Here is a 22,212-nt window from a genome sequence, read left to right as displayed (position 1 = left end):
TTTTAGTCATCAGTATCCTGTGCTAATTTTTATTCATTACCCGATAGTACGTGAGGAGTTGGACAAAGCAAAATGCCTCTCCAAGTTTTGTAGTGAGTCTATTTAGAACCTAAAATAAGCACGTTTTTGGAGAATTTTCTTTTGGGAGATATGTTATCTGCTTTATTTTAATTTTATAATCATTGTATTTACAGATTTAAAAATAGATATTTCCAAGTATTTAATCCTTATTGTATATCAAGAAACATGACTTAAGAAATAGCTTCTTAATCAAAATTCACTGTTTTGTGCTTGTCTATTCTTATATAACTGTTTTGATGATAATTACATAGTCTGACATAAATAATCCTAATAGCTGATGTCTCTCTTAACAGATTTTATTAAACAAAGAAGAGCAGGACTGAATGAATTCATTCAGAACTTAGTTAGGCACCCAGAGCTTTACAACCAGTAAGTAATTCTCGTTGTGTTCTCAAGAGGCACTGAAACCAAACCTAAGGATGTTGAATAAGCTACTCATACAGATTTCACACATTCTGTGGAATGTTATCTTGCTGTATATGTTTGTAAAAATCATCCTCGAGCATTTTCCCTTGGTGTTCTTAACTCCTTTTCCCTCCGTTAACTCAAGGCACTAGTTATTTTCTTTCTTCCTTTTGTACCTGTAACAGTTTTCTGAATCAAACTTGAAAGAAATTTGCATAGTACACAGTTAAAACATTTTGCTAATTATTTGATATTATATTTATTCATGTATTCAAAAAGCATTTATTAAGTACGTGTTGTGTGCATTGGGAATATAAAGAGAAATGAGTGTCATCCCTACCTTCCAGAGGCATGAGCTACTAGTCTAGTGGGAGAGACTGACATATAAACAAGCAATTAAAGCTAGGAAAGTTTATAATAGAGCTGCTAGAAGGTAACAGAGGAAAATGTGGCCAGCAATTCTTGGGGAGCTCAAAAAAGGCTTTCTGGGACTTAAAGGTTGTGCAGTCATTTAAGAGAAAAAGATAGGGAGAGCATCCTAGAGAAAGGGAGCAGTACGTGTAACAGAGCCTACAAAAAGCCTGAAATGTTCAGGACACTTAAGTGTTAACATTTCATGGTGACTGAACACGGGTTTTCAGAAAGGAGATGAGGCTGATGGAGTTGGCAAGAGTTGGGCACACGTGCCACCACTTCTTGTTCCACCTGGGGTGACGTCGACCAGACAAGGCCTCCAGTCCTCAACACAGCATTCCAGGCAGCCCCTTAACATGAAGGTGCTTTCCCGTCCCTGTGTGTTTCGTGCTAATGAGTTTATTTATTTTATTTTTTCCCCCCAAAGCCCCAGTAGATAGTTGTATGTCATAGCTGCACATCCTTCTAGTTGCTATATGTGGGACTCGGCCTCAGGATGGACGGAGAAGTGGTGCCTCGATGTGCACCCGGGATCCGAACCCGGGCCACCAGCATTGCAGCGCGCGCACTTAACCACCAAGCCACAGGGCCGGCCCTCGTGCTAATGAGTTTAAACTTCCTTCTGTAGACCAGCAGCTCCCAATGAAGGCAGAAGGGTGGGTCATATCAGAAATACTTAGGAACATTTAGGTAGGTGCATTGTTTGAGATGTGTTTTCATTTTTGTATCTGGTAATTAGTTCATGGGTATTCATGATATTTATTATTATTTGTAATTTACATATATGTTATTGTTTTGTATGTATAAAGTATTATATTTTAAGAAGAAATAAAGAGGACGAAGTGAAATACCTGGGGAGCTTTTCCACAGCTCAGCTGACTGTGTAGATGTGAAGGTTGCCTTATGGGCAATGATGCAGACATACACACTTTAACAGTCTTTTCAGAATCACAACACTGAAGGACTATATTTTGTAGCAGTTGTTCTAAAAACAATGGTTACTGTTTGTCTAGTTCCTCACAGTTTACAGAGGGCTTCTAACTTCTGAGCAGGTCCTCTGACCTCCTTTTTTAACTTACTTAATGACTTACTAAATTAATAAAATACTAGAACTGGACCTCCTCTGATCAAGGTCTTCTGCCCAGTGCTCTGATTTCCCCTGATGCTCACGGGCAGTACAAGGGTCAGGGGGAGGTCCAGCACCTGTGGTAGCTCTGGGATTAGCCAGTGCACTGAGGAGCAGGTGCCTTCCCCCTCAGGGCCTCCAGCAGGTGGCAGAGGGATGCAAAGTTGGGGAGGATCGTTGAACTCAGGGTTCCTACAAAAGATGTGTTCCTCAGCGAAGAGACTCTTATTATTTGGTTCTTTGTATAATTATTTTTTTAAACATTGTGCCTTTTCCCCAGGACGAATTCTATCCTCCTATCTTTTAATTTTTGCTCTATGCACGTGGGATTACTTCAAATTGGCATATTACTGGCTTGTTTGAAATATAATTCGTACATTGAAAGTTTGAATTTGCCTCCTCCTTTGACAGAGCCTTGCATAGAATAAATGGTGGTGGTGGTGATTATTTCTCCTGGCATTTTGAACAGTGTTACTCAGAACCTCTAACATTATATATTAAATTCTAAATATTCATTCTGGATCTAGAAGTGTAGTATTATAAAGATGTTATATTTGGTATTAAAATTCAACTAAATGCAATTTGATTATTTTAATTTTAACATTATACTACAAAATACACAATTCTTAAGTATACTACCCAATTTACATACATGTGGACCCTGTAACTACCACCATTCCATTTAAGGTAGAGAGTATTTCTAGCACCCCAAAAATAAATAGCCAAGAGTTTTTTAAACTTAATTTTTAATTGACATTTTCTTTTTACTAAAAAAGAGTGGCATTTCATATTTTCTGGGTCTCATCTGTTGTTAATGGAACTCTATTTTCACACTCTTCGTTTGAACATCAAACTATTCATAAAATAGTACAGGTTTAAGAGAGCGAGAAGAGAAGCCAATCAGCAAGTGTTATCTTGAACATCCACTGTGTGCCTATTATAACTACGTTAGGAAATGCACTTCAAATATAGCTTTACCTCAACAGAGAAAAGATTATTTTTAAAATAACTTTATCGAAATTGAATTTAAAAATCATTTAAAAACTGGAATAAAATATGTTCGTATTTCTCTGACTTCTGGATAGAAAAGAGTTTTCTGAGCATATTGGCAGTGAATGATCTATTACAAACTAAAACCATGACAAATTTGACTATTAAAAACTTTTGACCTCCAAAAGTTACAAATGAAATTAAAAACCAAAAATATAGAAAAAGTTTTCCCTGATAAAGGACAATAATAGATAAATATACTTAAGATAGAAAGAGCTCATGCAAATAATACACACTTAAGACACCAAAAAAAAGACAAAGTAGGTTGTTTACAAAAGAAGAGATACAAATGGCTGATTAATTAGCAGAGAAACTGAACATTTCCTTATCGATTTAAGAAATGCAGATGGAGGGCCAGCCCCGTGGCTTAGCGGTTAAGTGCGCGCGCTCCGCTACTGGCGGCCCGGGGTTCGGATCCCAGGTGCGCACCGATGCACCACTTCTCCGGCCATGCTGAGGCTGCGTCCCACATGCAGCAACTAGAAGGATGTGCAACTATGACATACAACTATCTAGTGGGGCTTTGGGGAAAAAAAAAAAAGGAGGAGGATTGGCAATGGATGTTAGCTCAGAGCTGGTCTTCCTCAGCACAAAGAGGATTAGCATGGATGTTAGCTCAGGGCTGATCTTCCTCACAAAAAAAAAGAAAAAAGAAATGCAGATGGAAGCAAAAATACCTTATTTTAGCTTTATTGTCCTATAACACATAGAGAAAAGAGCACAAACCATGACTACACAGCTTAATGAATTATGAGAAAGTGAGTGCATCTGAGTTGCCATGCCCCAGGCCAAGAAATAGAACATTACCAGTACCCTTTGCAGTCCTTCACATGCCTCCTCTCAAACTTTATTCCTTCCCTCCTTCCCAAAGGTCATTACTCTTTTGATTTTTAGCAGCATAAATTAATGTGCCCTGTTTTTGAACTTTACATAAATGGAATCATACAATACATATTTTCTGTCTAACTTATTTTCAGCAATGTAAGAGTCATCTGTGTTGTTGCATACAGCTGTAGTTTGTTCATTTATTGCTGTATAATATCCCATTGTTGAATATACCACAGTTTATCTCTGCTACTACCGATGGACATTTGAGTAGTTTCCATTTTCTGCCTATAATGAATAATTTCCCTTACCATATCTTTTGGTGTACATGTGCAAGCATTTTCTGATATATCTTGGAGTAGAACTTCTGGGTTCTAGGGTATGTATATGTTTAACCTAAGTGGATAATGCTAAATAGTTTTCCAAAGTGATTGTACCAATTTACACTCCCACCATCAGTGTATGAGATCACATTGCTCACCTCACCAGCACTTAGTATTGGTAGTCTTTTCAATTTTAGCTGTTCTGGTGAGTGGGTAGTGGTATCTTAATGTTGCTTTAATTTGCATTTCACTAATTACTAATAAAATTGAGTACCTTCTCTTTAAAATATTTTTCACTTATCAAATTATCAGAGATACTAATGTAAACTATAACATTTAGTGCTAACTAAGGCTGGAGAAAGTCTTCAGGATGTTCATATATTGCTAGGAGACTATAAGTTGGTACAGCCTCTCTGGAAAGTAGCTTAACAAACCATATTTAAAGCCTGAAAATGGTTTATAATTCAGACCAAATAATTTTATTTGTAAAAATCTGTAGTGAAAATCATAAATGCAGTTCTAGTGTTATGCACGATGATTGTCAGTTGCAATATTATTTAAATAGTATTGAAAGTTGTGTGGTAAAAAGTTGGAAGCCATCTATTATATATCCTAAAGTTGAAAAAATCGTTGAGTAACTTTTAGTGCATCCATATTATACAACATCGTACATCTGTCAAAAAAGATTTTTTACAAAGAATTTTTTGACAACATGGCAAAATGCTTATGATGTAGTGTTTAGGTGAAAAGCAATAAGATAAAGTATTTTAAATGTAGCATGATTTTAACTGTGCATAGAAAAAGACTGAAATAAAATATGCCAAAATATTAATAGAGGATTTGCCTCTGTGTGGTAAGATTGAAGATCCCCACCCCCACCTTTAAAAAATTGTTGAGATGAAATTCACGTTACATAAAATTTTTGATATAGTCACAATACTGTACAACCATCATCACTACCTTATTCTGTCACCCCAAGTCTAATCTAACATTAACATCACCCCAAAAAGAAACTGTACTTTCAAATTTCCTGTTTCCCCCAACCCATGGCAGCCACTAATCTACCTTCTATCTGTATGGATTTGCCTATTCTGGACATTTCATATAAATGGAATCATACATATGTGATCTTTTTTATCTTCCTTTGATCATTTAACATAACGTTTTTGAGATTCATCCATGTTGTAGCATGTATCAGTGCTCCATTCCTTTTCATGGCTGAATAATACTCCATTGTATGGATATGCCACATTTTGTTTGTCCGTTCATCATTTGATGGACATTTGAGTTGTTTCCACTTTTTGGCTATTATGAATAATGCTGCTATGAACATTTCTTTATGAGTTTTTGTCTGAACTTATGTTTTTATTTCTTTGGGGTATACCTAAGAGTGGAATTGCTGGATCATATGGTAATTATGTTTAACTTTTCGAGGAACTGCCTAACCATTTTCTATAGTGGCTATACCATTTTACATTTCCACCAGCCCCTCCCCTGTTTAAAAATTATTTTTCATCTTTCTTAATTTCTTACAATGAATGTATATTATTTGTATTTAATCATTAAGAACAATTTTGGAAATCTTGCCGTTTGCGACAACATGGATGGACATTGAGGGCATTATGCTAAGTGAAGTAAGTCAGATAGAGAAAGACAAATACTTTATGAACTCACTTATACATGGAATATAAGGGGGGAAAAAGCTGAATTCTTAGGTACAGAGAACAGATTGGTAGTTGCCAGAGGCAAGTGTGAGTGAAATGGGTGAAGGGGGTCAAAAGATATAAACTTCCAGTTATAAAATAAATAAGCCATGGGATATAAGGTACAGCATGGTGACTGTAGTTAATAATACTTTATTATATATTTGACAGTTGCTAGGAGAGTAGATCTTAAAAGTTCTTATCACAAGAAAAAAAATTAGTAACTGTGTGATGATGGATGTTAACTAGACTTACTGTGGTGATCATTATACAGTATATACATGTATCAAATCATCATGTTATACACCTGAAACTAATATAACATTATATGTCAATTACATCTCAATTTTTAAAAAAAGAAAAAAAGAACAATTTGGGGAGGAAGTACATCAGATATAGAGATTTAATCATTTCTCAGGTTTGTCATTTAGTCTGTGCAAGGCCCCTCTTTTTTTTTTTTTTTTTTACTTTTTTGTTTATTGCAGTAACATTGGTTTATAACAGTGTATAAATTTCAGGTGTACATCATTATGCTTCTATTTCTGCATAGATTACATCATGTTCACCACCCAAATACTAATTACAACCCATTACCACACACATGTGCCGAATTATCCCTTTCACCCTCCCCCCTCTCCCCTTCCCCTCTGGTAAGCACCAATCCAATCTCTGTCTCTATGTGTTTGTTTATTGTTGTTATTATCTACTACTTAATGAAGGAAATCATATGGTATTTGACCTTCTTGGCCCCTCTTTATTTTAGTCCATTTTTTTTTCTATTCATCTTTGATCTTTATGCCTATTTTTTCATCCCCACTGTTGATACCCACTTTAATATGTTTGTTACATGTCTTTGGATATCTCTTTATCGACTGTTGCTTTGTGTCTGTGAGTATTTAATAGATACACATAAATGATACTGTGCTCTAGTTCTTGTTTCTGACTAGTGACTGGTGTTCTCTGTAGGCAGTTACCGTAGGTTAGTTACTCATTTCCCTAGTGGTAGATGGTTGTTTTGCTTCTGATTGACTATACAGAGAATATTGCAATGAGTATCCTAGTTACATGTCTTTCACTGAACCCCTGCACATAATATTTTCTGTGGTTTATTCCCAGAACTGGAATTTCTGGGCCTAGGGAAAATGCATACAGTGTTTCACGAATTATTGCCAGATTGCTTTTCAGAAAAGTTGCCTTATTTTACATTCTCACCAGCAATACGTGAGGGTGTTCTTTTCCTATATCCCTACCCACTTTTGGTGTTATCTATCTTTCTAATTTTTGCCAATTAATGGACATAAAGTGGTATCTCATTATTGTTTTAATTTGTGTTTTTCTGATTATTAGTGAAGTTGGGCATCTTCATAAATTTCCTTACCATTTGGGTTTTCTCTTCTATGAACTGCCTGTTTATACCTTTGTGCATTTGTCTTTTGGATTCCCTATATTTTTTGTTAATTTTCTTATTCTTTTTGTAATAGTGAATATTAGTGGATTGTGTTTGGCTTTCTTACTGTAAACAGTGCTACTATGGTTACTTTTATTTTCATGTTAAAAGGGAGAAAAGCTGTAGAAATGCAAAGTCGTAATAAAGTTAATTTCTGTTTTTAGTCCAGATGTCAGAGCATTCCTTCAAATGGACAGTCCAAAACATCAGTCAGATCCATCTGAAGATGAGGATGAAAGAAGTACTCAGAAGGTAGTAAGAGGAATTGTATTTTTTAACAGAAAGAAAATACCATTCCCCAAAGATGAAATATTGGCAACTCTAGGACATTTACTTAATTTCATCCATTATAGATTTTCTACTGTGTAGAATACATAAAAACAAATGTGTATACCTCTTACTGATTACTATTTCTTATAAATTTATAGAATGAGTACTTTTTATCATAAAAGTAATGTGTTAATTAAAGACCGTTTTAAAAAAATAAGAAGAGAAGTATTACCCATATTATCACCAACCAGACTTAGTAATTTTTAACATTTTAGTGATTTTCTGTATAGTCTTCTTTTAATATCTAGGAATTTTTTTAATTGTCTAATTTTAATTATATAGTATATACAGTTTTGTATTCTGCTCTCTTCACTTTACATGTCATTTTTTGATCATTATCTATCTTCATCATCATCAGTGTACTTGTAAATATTGTTTTGAATTTGGCCAGCAGGAAAAGCCTTTTCAATCAGAATATTACATATCTCTTTCTCTGCATTGTCGAGTTTTTAATACATAGAGCAATTGATACACACGTGCCAGTTGACATCAACTAACTTTTATTGCTGTAGTTATATGCGCATAATCAGTATGCATTCTGAATAAGGAATAAGATATTTTTATTTTTAAAAATTAATCGTGATAAATAAATATGATAAGCTTGTGCTTTATTATGAAGATATTTTCAGCATTTACTTTAGAAAGTTATGTGTGAAAGCTAAATTACAATAATTTAACTCAAAGGATTATTAAGTAGCAATTAAAATTATAATTATAAATATAATACCTTTATAATTCAAAATTGATTGTAACTGTTGTTAAATACATACAGGAAAATCGGAGGTGTTGGGTTGAAGTACATTTTTGTCTTTACAATGTCTTTTAATTTTGTCGTGGTTCTGTTTTTGTGATTTAAAAGATAATATCATGAGTTGGAACATTACTGTCCCACAGGTAAAATCTTCATTTGGAAAATAGACGTATTCTTTTCCGGTGACTACTGGAAAATAGTAATTTTCTTTCTCTGATGCCCCAAGAGGATTCTCAGTTAAGAGCACAGATTTAACTTTTTCATCTGTGACATTATTGCTCCTAGGACAATGTAAAATTTTATTTTTATATTATATCTTTGCAACTGGTCAAAAGAGAAACAACAAGCTGGGAAAACATTTGTAACAAATAAGGTGTAAGAAGGAATACATCTATGTAAAAAGCTCATGCAAGTGGATTTTTGAAAAGAATGATATTTAAGACCCCAGTAGATAAAAGGAAAAGGGGCATGAAGAAATACTCATAGTAAACAAATATGTGGTAAAATGTTCAGCCTTGATGCCAGTAGCAAATGAAATTTTTAAATGAGAGACTTTTTTCTCTACCAAATTAACAAAAATGTAAAGTAAATAAAATACTGTAGGAGTGATAAGGGTAAGGTACAGTGGGCATCCTTGGGCATTACTAGTGTCATTATAATTTTATGCAACTCTTTTGGAAAGCAATTTGGCAATATGTATCAAACATGAAAATATTCATGTCACTTAGGAGTTGATGCAAGTGAAATAATCCTTCATATGGAAAAAAACAAAGATGTTCATTTTAGTATGATTTATAATGAAAAATTAGAATCAGCTCAAATATTCATCAGTGTTTGTCCCTAAATATTGTGCATTTAAAAAAATTTTTGAAAATGATAATATTTTAAGTTTTGACATACTATTAAATCAGTGTATAAAATTTTATATGCAAATTCATATAATATGATTACAGTTTTTAGAAGTTCTGGAAAGACTAAATGAAATTACTGTAAATATTCATAAAATCATCTTTTAGTAAGGTTATGGATTTTTAAAAACGTTCCTGATACTTTCCGTATTTTATAACTAACAGTATATATTTTTAATTTAGAAAAAGATGAAACTATTCAAAAAATATTTTAAAGAATAAAATCTGTGTAACCATGGTTTTCCGTGTTTTGTTTGCTAATCATTGTTGAGAGTATGTAGGTTTAGGTCATTTAAAGAATGTCTTGCCTTGCTGTAGAAGACAACTGGATTTTTTAAGAAAGAACCAGACTGAGATTCCTGGATTCTGGCTCCTGTTCTGCCACTGTTGATTTTAGATCTCGATTTTTATTTCTTTTTGTATCCGTAAAATCTGAAACCTGAACTAGGATCTCTTGCAGTCTTAAAATACTGACAAAAAGAATCTCTTCAAAAAAAGGAAAGAGCTGTGCTTTGTTGTACAGTTGTAACTATTTATTAAGGTCTTCTAAGTGGATAACTGAATGAATTTAATAGCCAGAAAATATCTTAGAGGCATCTGGATCCCGTTGTTTGTAGAGAGAAAACTAGAAGCCAAGAGAAGTCAAGAAACTTACACTCTTCATTAGTGTTCATTCTGTTAAGATATTATTCCTCACCCTCAGTGTAGTGATTAGATGTAATCTTTAAAGATAGTAGGTAGAGTGAAAAGTTATCTAATTATGTATCCCAGTAATTTTCAATATTATTTCAGAAATGTGCTCCATTTGGAAAATCATTGCAAATAATAAAATCTTACTACATATTAATGTAATTTAGGGGACAAGTTGTTCTTGTTATTGTTTGATCTTATTTAGTTCACTTCCCTCATCTATATAAGAAAAGTTCATTGAATGGAAAAGTGATCCAGTTCTCTGCACATTCATTAAAAGAATAAATGTATTGAAATAGTTTGGATTACATTATCAGATTCTATGGAACACAAAATATTTAAACATAATCACCATATATGTATGTCAAATCATTATGCTATGCACCTTAAATTTACACAGTGCTGTATGTCAGTTATATCTCAATAAAACTGGAGGGAGGGGGTGGAATTACTCCATGTTAAAATTATGCCACAACAGGACAAATCTCATTTAATGAACAGAGTATTTATACATTTTTTTTGTCTTGTGCTAAACTATTATGGTTCCTTATATTTCTGTCTTCTGGGGGTTGAAGATTTATTACATGAAGATTTTTCATGTAAAGGTATCAGTAGGAAATAAATTTGATTTATAACTAAAAAGTTGGCGCCATTGTTATTGTTTCATAAGAAACGTATTCTTGTACTTCAGAACTTTTGCTCTTTATTTTTAAAAATAGTTTTTATTCTGGAGGTCGTTTGTAACTTTCAAATGAATTTAAGTGGAAATATATATGACATGTCTCTAATAAGAAATTGTTTAGATAAAATTTGTTGGTTCTGATTAACTTAAAGAGAAGTTTTTAAAAGCTTATTTCATATCTCTAGCTTATGTGACGTATAGTTATATTAAAGGCTCTAGTAAAAGTAAACATATTTGAGACATCTATAACTGATTTAATTCTCTGAATGTATAAAGAATTTCAAAGTGAATTTATGTGATGCAGAATTCACTTACACTTGGCTTTTATGAAAAGTGCTCTCTCTGACAGGATCTCTAGATCAATCTTTTGGGATTTTGAGTTAAATTTCTAGCTAATTATTAATGAACTAGAATCTTTTATTAGTTAAATTGCTTTATGGCATACTAGGTGAGTAAAGATTTGCTTCTGAGTTAATAACAGGGATTAAATTTACTATGGTAATTGTTGTAAAGAGAAAAGCCTCTCTAAAATTTTGATACTACCACAGTGGTGGAGTTAGAAAGAAAAACACTGTTGGTTGTATGTATTTGCTTTAGGAATGTTTACCTCCCATCAAATTAAAACTTTCAGTCCAGCATTTGCAGTCTTTATCATCATCATATTATCATCTCCTATCTTTAATAAGCTATTATTTGAAAATTTGAAAAACAAGGGCCATTTTTAACCATTTTTTTAAATGTGAAAATGATCCCTCTTAAATTGTAGTTTCAATACCCACCTCTTCCAAGGAGCTTTCCCCAGTTTACTTCATTCTTTTGCCAACCTTGAGATTGATTCCTGCCTTACGTTTTTCCTTACAACTGCTCTTGAAATTTATCATAAAAATGATTATGTTTATATTCATTATATTTCCCGATAAGTCTGTACATTTATTAAAAGTTAGGACTTTAAGTTTCTTTAACACGGCGGTACATCAAATATCTGTGGTACCGTTATGTATATTTTATTTGAAAAACATTCATTGACTGATCACCTTTGAAGCTCCAATAAGAATGTTACTGTTTTTTTTTTTCCCATCTCAACAGCTACATTCTACCTCACAGAACATCAACCTGGGACCATCTGGAAATCCTCAGTAGGTTTAATTTGTTTCAAACAATCCTTGAACTAAATTTTAGGAAGATCTTTCTGGTGAATGTGCAGATATACAGAATTATACCAGTTTAACTGGAAGCCTATGAAATGTAACTACAGTTACAGTGAATATAGTACTGTCTTCTGCTTGCCTGCTTTACTGCTCCAGCTTTGCATTGCTTTAGTAGAGCTCTGAGGAGTTTTTAATCCACAAATCCTTGATTGGGTTTTGCTATTTGGCCTTTGTCACTTTTTGGTGTGTGTGTGTGTGTGTGTGTGTGTGTGTGTGTGTGTAAAATCAGTAGACCATATTTCCCAAAGGACTGTAAGTCCTAGGAGGTTCTCTGACAAAAGCATCTGTGCAGGCCTCATTGATATTCTCCTGAGGCTTAGTGTCATTGGTGCAATCCTAGTTGTTAGCCATCTTGTTCCAGAGGGGTGGACATTATGGACATTAGCTTATTAAAGGCTATTAAATTTTCTTTATCCAGTTCCTCCCATAGTCCCATACTTATCTGACCCCAGGGAAAACATTTTGAGGAACACCGGGAGTGGGAAATACAGACTTCATTTTGAGTGTCAACTCCAGCAATTCATTGGAAGTGCATGCCTAGAACACTGAATACAGAGAAGAATTCCAAGACCACTTCTTGCCTCAGTTTGAGGAGTGTCAACAGATTAGTGATGTCTGCCATGATTAGAGGAGGAGTGTAGTGTTGCTCTCCTTACTTGTAATTATCCTTGCAGCCTTACTGGATTAATTCTGAAGTATTTTATCTTTTATCCCAGGACACTATGCTTCCCTCGCCGCTTTGGTCCACTTAAAGAGTGAGTATAGACAGATTTGAGAAATGGTCCAAGGATTGGGTCCTGGGACACTTCAGCATTATAGTGAGGTCAAGGAGGAACCAGTAAAGGAGACTACAGAAAGAGTAATTAGTAAGATAAGAGGATAACTAGGAAGGTGGTGTCACAAAATCAGGTGAAGAAAGTGTCTGGAAGAGGGAGTAATTAACTGTTAATGTTGCTGATGGGGCGAGTAGGATGAAGGTTGAGAATTGACCACTGTTTTTGGTAAGTCATTGGTGACCTTTATGAGCATTTTCAATGGTGTGGTGGGTACAAAGACCCTGATAGGAAAGGGTTCAAGAAAGGGTTCAAGGAGAGGACGGTAGGTATAGACAATGAGTTTAGACAACTTACTTGAGGAGTTTTGCTGCAAAAGAAAGCAAAGAAATGGGATGGTAACTGCAAGAGGAAGTTTGGCATTGAGCATTCTTTTCTGTCATCATGACATCGAGTTGGTCAAACAGGACAAAAACAGAAATTTGCTTTCAGTGTGGGGATCATCACCAGCAGTTAACAGTGGGGCCTTGGGTATGGCCTCGGTTAGTGTGTTTACTGTGATTGAGGGATTTGCATGTTTTTTCACTATTACATTTGTTTAAAAAATTATTTCGGTACCTCAGCATATCATTAAAGAACAAAATAACTAGTCCAAAGAGCAGGTTCTTGAAGAAGAAAAACATCTAAGCTTAGTTAACTATTTATCTCCCTAATCTTTACCTGTTATTATTTAACCTAGACTTGGTGTTGCTCTCATGTTTGAATCGACTATTTCTTTCAATAATGAATTGAAGAACATTTGAAATCTGAGTGGAGTCGTTTCCCTCTCCCTAGTACAACTTGGGAATTCAGACTGTGTAGAAGGAAACAACTCTTCTGGCTGCTTAAGCTCATCTTTCTGCTGCCCTGTGCTTTTGCCTACGTACAGCTAATGCTGTTTTTACCTGATAGGTTAATACAAATAAAAGGACAGTCTTAGTATTTCCTCTTGCTTCTCTGCTCCTGGCTTTCCTACATTACTGCCTATGAGAATAAGCAGGGAGGTCTTTTATCTGTAATGTACAATAAGTGATATACGTGAAAAACACTGTGATAACATTTCTCTCCGTCAGAAATTTTTCTTAGTGACTTTACTAGGTGTTCTAGCTAGTAACTTCCTTTTCAGAAGAATTACTGGAAGCACTGGAATATATAGTCCTTGGAATGTATCACTAATTTATGTAGTTATTCAGTTTCCTCATTAACAACATCAGTGAGGTTTATGGTTGATATAATTGGTTTAGATAGAAGCTACATTAAGTTCAAAACTATATATGTATGTATCTCCTTTTCTCCCAACGAGGCTATTACTGAAGTCCCTCTTAAGCAGAACTTAACAAGGTTTAAATAAAGTTATAAAATGTCTTATCTAATCAGAAAGTAGATATTATTACTATTCGTTATTACCTATTTTATATTAAAGATGAGACGAGATACAATGTGAAAGCTGGAGTCATCATGCTAAAGTGTTTTGTACCCAGCATTTACTTGAACTAGTCAATTAAAAATTAAAGAGTGAGGTGCTAAGAAATGTTTAAAAGTTAACATCTTTCCAATTTCTAGGAGGCTCATTCTTGTCATTGTTCATTCATTTCAGTGCTAAACCAACAGACTTTGATTTCTTAAAAGTTATTGGGAAAGGCAGCTTTGGCAAGGTAAGAGTGTGTTTATTTTCTCATTCAGTAAGTAAGTACTTCAGGAATGCATGCTTTATGTGTGGGAGGCCACAGGGCTTGTTGGTGTGCAGGATACGGACTTAAGATGCTTTCCTACCCTCAAAATACTGACAGAATAATTAGTGAGATAAGGCATCTACTCGACTTCTAACATAAATTCATTAGTTCAACAAGTATTTGTTGAGACCTCCTGTGTGCCATGCATTGTTCTGGGTCTTGGTTGATAATATTGATCACAATTGACGCAAGTACTACCTTTGTGATGCTTCCAATGTAGTGGGGGAACTAGTCAATTAAAAATATGCAGTCAGATAAATAATTACGAGTAGTAATGGGACTGTGAAGGAAATGAAGAATAGAGTGAAGTGACAGAGGACAATAGGCAGTGGGAGAAGAATCCCTTCTTAGATAGGTTGGTCAAGGATGGCTTCTTCAAAGAGGTGCTATTTAAGCTGAAGCCGGAAAGACAAGGATGGGCAGCTGTGTGAACAACAGTTGAGGAAAGAAGGGCCTGTGTAAAGACCCTGCTTCTCCTCATACAGTGAGAGTCACAGGAATCACATAACTTGACAATGCGGCCATAGCAAGGAAGTCAGAATCATCATAGATGGGGTTATCAAGTATATTTAAGTGGTCTTTTGCAATGTACTTTGAGTTGTAGTAAAAATAAATATGTATGTGTTTAATTATAGTTTGCTATATTCATAGCTTTTGGTATCTCTAGTTTGTTTTCTGAGTTCCCTAGATACCAGAAACTATGACCATGCAATTAAACCCATGCGTGTTTATTAATTCAGCGAATATGTATTGACCAACTGCTGCATGCTGGGCAGTAGAAAATTAGGAAAGGATCCTGCTGTCAAAATGCTTGATAGTCTGTTGGGATGTTAGAGATAATCTGTCATTAAAAACGAAAAGCATTATCTTTTGGAAACTTCATGTTTAGATCTAGAATCTACCAGGAATTGATTCTTGCATATAATATGAGATATAGGGTCACAGTTCATTTTTTTCCCTGTGGATATCCAACTGATCCCACAAAATTTATTGAAAAGACTGTTCTTTCCCCACCATCTGCGGGGTAACTTTCATCCTATATCCAGTGTCCATGTATGCATGGATCTGCTTCTAGATTTCATGTTTTATAATTCTGTTTCTAGATTTTATGTTTTTCCTTAGTCTATTTATCTTTCCTTGCACCAATACCACATTGTCTTGGCAAATGTAGCTTGATATCCAACAAAACAAGTCCTCCCTCCTTGTTCTTCTTCAAGAGGTTATTCTTAGCTCTTTGCATATTTATATAAAGTTTAGAATTAGCATGTCAATTTCCACAAGATTTTGTTGAATTTTGATTGAGATTGCATTGAATCTGTAAATAAATTTAAGGAGAACTGTTATCTTTACGTTATTGAGTCCTCCAATCCATGACCATGCTATATCCCTTTGTTAATTTAGTTCATCTTTACTTTTTCTCAGTAATGTTTTATAGTGTTCTGTATAGAATCTTTACACATCTTTAATTAAATTTATTCCTATGTGTTTTGTTTTTATGCTGTTGAAAACTGATATTAATTGTCGAAGCTGAATATACGCATTACCTATGACACATCGGTTCTACTCCTAGATATATATCCAACAGAAATGCAAGCACATACACACTAGGAAAGACATATGCCAGAATCTTCATAGCGTCGTTATTCATAAACAATTTAAATGTCTGTCAGCGAAAGAGTGGGTTAAATTGCATAATGTAGTGTTCTTTTTTTTTTTTAATTAATTTTTCTCCCCCCCCCAAAGCCCCAGTAGATAGTTGTATGTCATAGTGGCACAGCCTTCTAGTTGCTGTGTGTGGGACGCGGCCCCAGCATGGCCGGAGAAGCGGTGCGATTCGAACCCGGGCCGCCAGCAGCGGAGCGCGCTCACCTAACCGCTAAGCCACGGGGCCGGCCCTGTAGTATTCTGCACAGCAATAAAAATATGAAAGCTGTGGTATGTGCCACAGCATGAATGCATATTACCTAATTTAGAGTGAAAGAAGTCAGACAGAGACAACTTTATCTATATGATTCTAATTATATAAAATTCAAAAAAAGGCAGAACTTACCTGTGTTATTGCAAGTTGAGATGGTGGTTACCTTTGAGGAAGATGAGGTTGAGTAGTTTCTAGAATAGGGCAAAAGGGGGACCTCAGACTACTGACAGTGTTTTATTTTTTGACCTGGATAGTGGTAACATAGCGTGTTCATTTTGTAATAATTTACTGAGCTGTAATGATTTGTGAGTTATTCTGTTATATACGTTATGTTTAATAAAAATTAAAAATCTTGCAGGGGCCGGCCCCGTGGCTTAGCGGTTAAGTGCGCGCACTCCGCTGCTGGCGGCCCGGGTGCAGATCCCGGGCGCGCACTGACGCACCGCTTCTCCGGCCATGCTGAGGCCGCGTCCCACATACAGCAACTAGAAGGATGTGCAACTATGACATACAACTATCTGCTGGGGTTTTGGGGGAAAAATAAATAAATAAATAAAATTATTTTTTAAAAAATCTTGCAATATAACAAAGTGCATTATAACAAAGAAAGAAAAGCAGAACACAAAAAGAAGGAAAAGCAAACAGAAATGCAAATTCACAATGTGTTTGAAAAATAGAAAAATATATGTGTAGACTAAAATAAGTAACGGCAATCTAACATTTATTCTAAACTATTCTCCTGTGAGTGGTCTCGGTTCCACTTTCCATTTGTTTCTCAGCCATCTGTCTGTTCTCCAAATCTACCTATCTACTAGAAAAAAAATGCCTACTTGAAGGAAGTCAGTACCTCCTAATTGCCACGTTCTTTGAATTATTTTCTTGGAATGTACATGGAGATGAACCGATCAAAATAGAGAAGGAAAGGTCAGGCAGGTGGGAGGTGTTGAGAAAAGGAAAAATATAAGAAAGAAAGAATGTTCAACAGAGTCAAATATTGCAGAGAACAAAAGCATGGGAAATGAGAAAAATTCCAATAGTTGAACACAAGATATTTTCACCCTGATGTTTTGACTCCATCTTTATGAATAACAAACTTTTTTTTAATTAATAGACTTTATTTTTTAGAGATTTTAGATTTGCATAAAAATTGAGTAAAGAGGAAATAACAGCAAGTTCAGAGAATTCCCAAACCATCCCCACTCCACACACAGTTTGCTCTACTATTAACGTCTTAGGTTCGTATGGTATGTTTGTTCCCATTAATAAATCAATATTGATACATTATTATTAATTAAAGTCCATCGTTTATTTAGATTTCCTTAGTTTTTATCTGATGTCCTTTTTCTGCTCCAAGATCTCATCCACCACGCCACATTACATTTAGTTGTCATGTCTCTTTAAGCTCCTCTTAGCTGTGACAGTTTCCCAGACTTTCCTTGCTTTTGAGGACCTTGAAGGTTTTGAGAAGTACTGGTTAGGTATATTGTAAGATGTCCCTTTATTGGAATTTGGTATTTCTCTCATGATTAGACTGGGGTTATAGGTTTCAGTGAGGAAGACCACAGATGTACTAGTAAGTAAGGCCCAGCAGTGTCACCAGTCGCTGTGCCAGGTCATCTCAGAAAGCTTCATAACGTATGATTTAATAGTTACACAACTTGTGGGGTATCTTAAATCTCTTAAAATTATTTGCAGACCTTGAATGTGTCTACCTTTTTCTGGGGCCAGATCCTTGAAAGTGCATGCAACCCAGCCCATTATAGAAACTCAGCTATACATGGTGCTTCTTCCTCTGAACTCTTCTGAATTTGAAACCCATAAGAGAAACCTAAAGGTTAAAACAAAAATGCATTTTGATCACCTAAAAACTATTTCCTTCTCCTTTTTAAATGTAGCTAGCAAGTTTATAGCCTCAGTATTTTCTAAGGACACTCTTCAGGACTCAGGGCTGGCGCGCGCACACACACACACACACACACACATGCACAAAGTTCTCAGGCAGTATAGATTTTGGCACTTAAATTTAGTAAAAATCTCAAACGTCAAGACATTCAGTGACAAAGAAATGGTGCCTGGCTATTCAAATGATCAACATCTTTTTTTGTTTTATTAAAATAATCTAAGGAAAAGGGGAATTATAGAAATAAATTCAGTAGTCTTCAGTTTTCAAAACAAAGACATATTATCTAGATTTCTTATGGACTTTATTTTTACAAAATTTAAGTATTGATTTATTGGCAAGTGAATTATTCCTATCAAAATATTTAAATTTTGGATGGTGTGCTCTGTCTTTAACTACAACAGGTTCTTCTTGCAAAACGGAAACTGGATGGAAAATTTTATGCTGTCAAAGTATTACAGAAAAAAGTAGTTCTCAACAGAAAAGAGGTAAAATAAAACAGCTTTGTTTCTCCTGAACCCATTTTCCCAATTAACAGAATTGTTTTCTGTTCTATAATACAAGTTAATCCTTTACCTTTTTTTTTTTTTTTTTTTTTTACAGCAAAAACATATTATGGCTGAACGTAATGTGCTCTTGAAAAATGTGAAACATCCATTTTTGGTTGGATTACATTATTCTTTCCAAACAACTGAAAAGCTTTATTTTGTTCTGGATTTTGTTAATGGAGGGGAGGTAAGTTTTATAATTAGTTTTCTAATATTGACAATGTTTAGAAAAAATAGGATAAAGTCAAAGTTTTTCTTTCCTTATAAGTTTTGGAAGGATAGTCCAGCATCAACAGCTATTCGTTGAGTAGCAGCAATATTTAAGGTGCTGCCTAATAAGCACAATACAGGATGTAAAGTGTGACACAGAGCTCTTTTCTTAAGCAGCTTATGGTGTAGGTGGAAAGGTTCATAAATGAACCTTGGTATGAAGCTACAGACTTCATGGGTAGTTTTGTCACTGAGCTGTATAGCAATAATAATATACTGAAACATGAGAATAAAACAAGATTTGTAATTTAGATCGTTATCATTTCAGTAGTTGCATATAAATATTACTCTAGCCTGTCATTTTCTAAAATATGCAAAGTATTAATCAGATGAGATGATCCTCTAATAAAAGGTTCTGTTGTGAAGTCAGTTTGGAAAATGTTTCATTTTATATCCCTTTGGTGATTCACAGTATGCTTCTTGGTGATTCACAGTATGTTTCAGCATGTTACAGACTTTGAGAAGTTCTGCCTTAAACAAAGCCAGGAGTTCTTTTTGTGGTGTGAGGAAGATCAGCCCTGAGCTAACATCCATGCCAATTCTCCTCTTTTTGCTGAGGAAGGCTGGCCCTGAGCTAACATCTATTGCCAATCCTCCTCCTTCTTTTTTCCACCTTTTTCCCCAAAGCCTCAGTAGATAGTTGGATGTCATAGTTTGCACATCCTTCTAGTTGCTGTATGTGGGACTCAGCCTCAGCATGGCCGGACAAGCAGTGCGTCAGTGCGCACCCAGGATCCGAACCCAGGCTGCCAGTAGCGGAGCGTGTGCACTTAACCACTAAGCCACAGGGCAGGCGCCAAGCCAGGAGTTCTTAAAAGAATTTGTTTTGTGTGTGTGAGGAAGATCGGCCCTGAGCTAACATCTGCTAATCCTCCTCCTTTTTTTTTGCTGAGGAAGACTGGCCCTGGGCTAACATCTGTGCCCATCTTCCTCCACTTTATATGGGATGCTGCCACAGCATGGCGTGATAAGCGGTGCATCGGTGCGTGCCCGGGATCTGAACCGGCAAACCCGCGGCCGCTGCAGCGGAGCGCACGCACTTAACCGCTTGCGCCACTGGGCCTGCCCCCAAAAGAAGTTTTTTTATCACACAGTACCCTTTTTTGTTTGAACCAAATCTATTAATAATATTCCTCAAAACTCTGAATCAGAGGGATATTGAAATACATTTTGAGAAATGCTGCTATTATGATAATTACAGTGATGGCTAACATGTATTGAGTGTACTTACATGCCCAACACTCTGGCTCTTTGTAGGTGTTATTTTATCTTCACAATAATCCTGTTATATAAGACAAAGAAACTGAGACACACAGAAAGTAGGTAACTTGCTGAAGTCATGTGGTTAGTAAGTATTGGAGCCAGGAATCGAACTCAGGCAGTCTGACTCCAGAATCTAGGCAGCTGACCATGCCCTGTTCCTCTGCTTCTCAGTCCTCACACCTTTCTGATTTGTTTGGTCTCTCACCTGTGAATGTCACTAAAAATTATTTTAGCTGATAAATATTGTCATTTCCTTACTAAGAGATCTTCCATCCCCTAATCTCAGAGCAGAGGGAAAGGGGAAGAATATTTCGTCCTTACTGTGGCATACTTAACTGTAGAATAAAGGACCTAGAAGGGAGATCAGACCTGAAAGATGACCAGATATACCTAGATTATTTGGGGGGAAGGTCATAAGAAGAATCATCATTCAACTCCCTACATCTATGACAAAAATGCCTTAAGACTCCTCAGTGTAAAAGCAAGATTATGAATCCCCCAGGCACCCTGGTTCAGGGATGTAAATGACCCCATATTGTTCCCACCTTGAAGGACGTCATTTTATTTTGTGTGTGCGTGAGTGCTAACAGTGTCACAATGTTCTAGTAAGTGTCAGGCCCTGGATTTAACCCAGACATCCCGAATGCAGAAGCCTATTCTTAAGTCCCACCCTGTGTCTTTATTGAAATGTCATGTGAGGCATCTAACTGCAGATGATAGCCTACCGCAAGTTTCTTGCTTTGTCTGGGGTTTCTTCGTGCTGTTTTAGGACTTTGCTTCTGAGCCCTTTTTACATAGTGACTGCTCATAAACTGAGGGCAAAGGTGGAAAGAGGTAGGCTTGTCTTTTGGCTAAGATAATGGGAAAAAAGAGAATGTAATAGAACGTTGGAGCGGTTGGAGGAGGAGTTGAGTGGGGCAATGGGTAGAAGAGCAATAAAGATGAGGAGAAAGGACAGAAAGAGAGGCCGGAGGATAATTTCACTATGTGTTTCTACTATTTTTATTACTATTATTTCCCCCCAATGTTCATACTTAACATTTTGACCTTGAAGTGTGGTATTTGTCTTTGTATACTACTTCAGATGTGTTTTGGAGCCAGGTGGAGTATAAACAAATAAGTTTTATGATACTGGGCATATAAGCAAGCCTTTCTGAGCCTCAGCCTCCTCTTTAATTTCCTACCTCAGAATAGTTGGGTGGATTAAATAATGCAAGCATATAAAGTCCTTAGCATAGTGCCTTTGATTTAGTAAGCAGTCAGTGTTAGTTATTATTAGTGACGTGGTCAGATTTTAACTTGAGGTAGTTTTCATTAGTAGTATTATGTTGGACAGATGTGATCCGGAGATCAATACACAATACAGTAGTGTAGACTTCAGATAATAAAAGCAGGGGTGGGGGTAAAAAGGAGGGAGTGTTCCAGAAATAATTAAAAGATAAAAACAGAAGAATTCATTCATGGTTGGGTGCAGGGGCTAAGGGTAAAGGAGCAGTACAGGTGAATCCCAGGTTCATCCCCATTTATCTACTCTGTCAGAATCTGTTATAACTGGTCTTCACCATCAGCTTTCAGAAGAGGTTAAGAAATTTTTTTGGACAATCTTTGAAAATCAGAGAAGTGAAATGAATTGCACACAAAAAGAGAAGAACCAGGATTTGAATCCAAGTCTGATTAGCTTTAAAACCTGACTTTTTCCACTGTGCCTTGTTGCCTCCCATGGCTTAGAGGGCTGGGTAGAAAGTAATATCATTAAAGGAGAGAAGACAGCAGCAGTAAGTGTGTAAGAGAAGACCAGGGGCTCTGTTTAGACAGATTGAAGTGG

At 35.7% G+C, this 22,212-nt stretch overlaps 1 protein-coding gene across 4 annotated transcripts in view; it reads left to right on the top strand.

Moving 5' to 3' along the window:
• Positions 1–22,212, top strand: part of SGK3 (serum/glucocorticoid regulated kinase family member 3) — a 125,035-nt gene that overhangs the window by 85,988 nt on the left and 16,835 nt on the right. For 3 of the 4 annotated variants that reach the window (XM_087420492.1, XM_087420491.1, XM_087420493.1), the window contains exons 5-11: positions 375–450; positions 7,539–7,626; positions 11,822–11,871; positions 12,660–12,698; positions 14,353–14,410; positions 18,711–18,794; positions 18,910–19,041. In XM_087420492.1, the coding sequence (XP_087276618.1) occupies positions 375–450; positions 7,539–7,626; positions 11,822–11,871; positions 12,660–12,698; positions 14,353–14,410; positions 18,711–18,794; positions 18,910–19,041 (527 nt within the window). The remainder of the gene's footprint in view (positions 1–374; positions 451–7,538; positions 7,627–11,821; positions 11,872–12,659; positions 12,699–14,352; positions 14,411–18,710; positions 18,795–18,909; positions 19,042–22,212) is intronic. The other variant, XM_004436251.3, reaches the window with a different exon arrangement.

The sequence above is a fragment of the Ceratotherium simum genome, chromosome 31 (assembly GCF_057802395.1).
Source record: "Ceratotherium simum simum isolate JZ-2026a chromosome 31, ASM5780239v1, whole genome shotgun sequence".
Lineage (NCBI taxonomy): Eukaryota > Metazoa > Chordata > Mammalia > Perissodactyla > Rhinocerotidae > Ceratotherium > Ceratotherium simum.
This window is presented reverse-complemented; position numbering and strand designations above follow the sequence as displayed.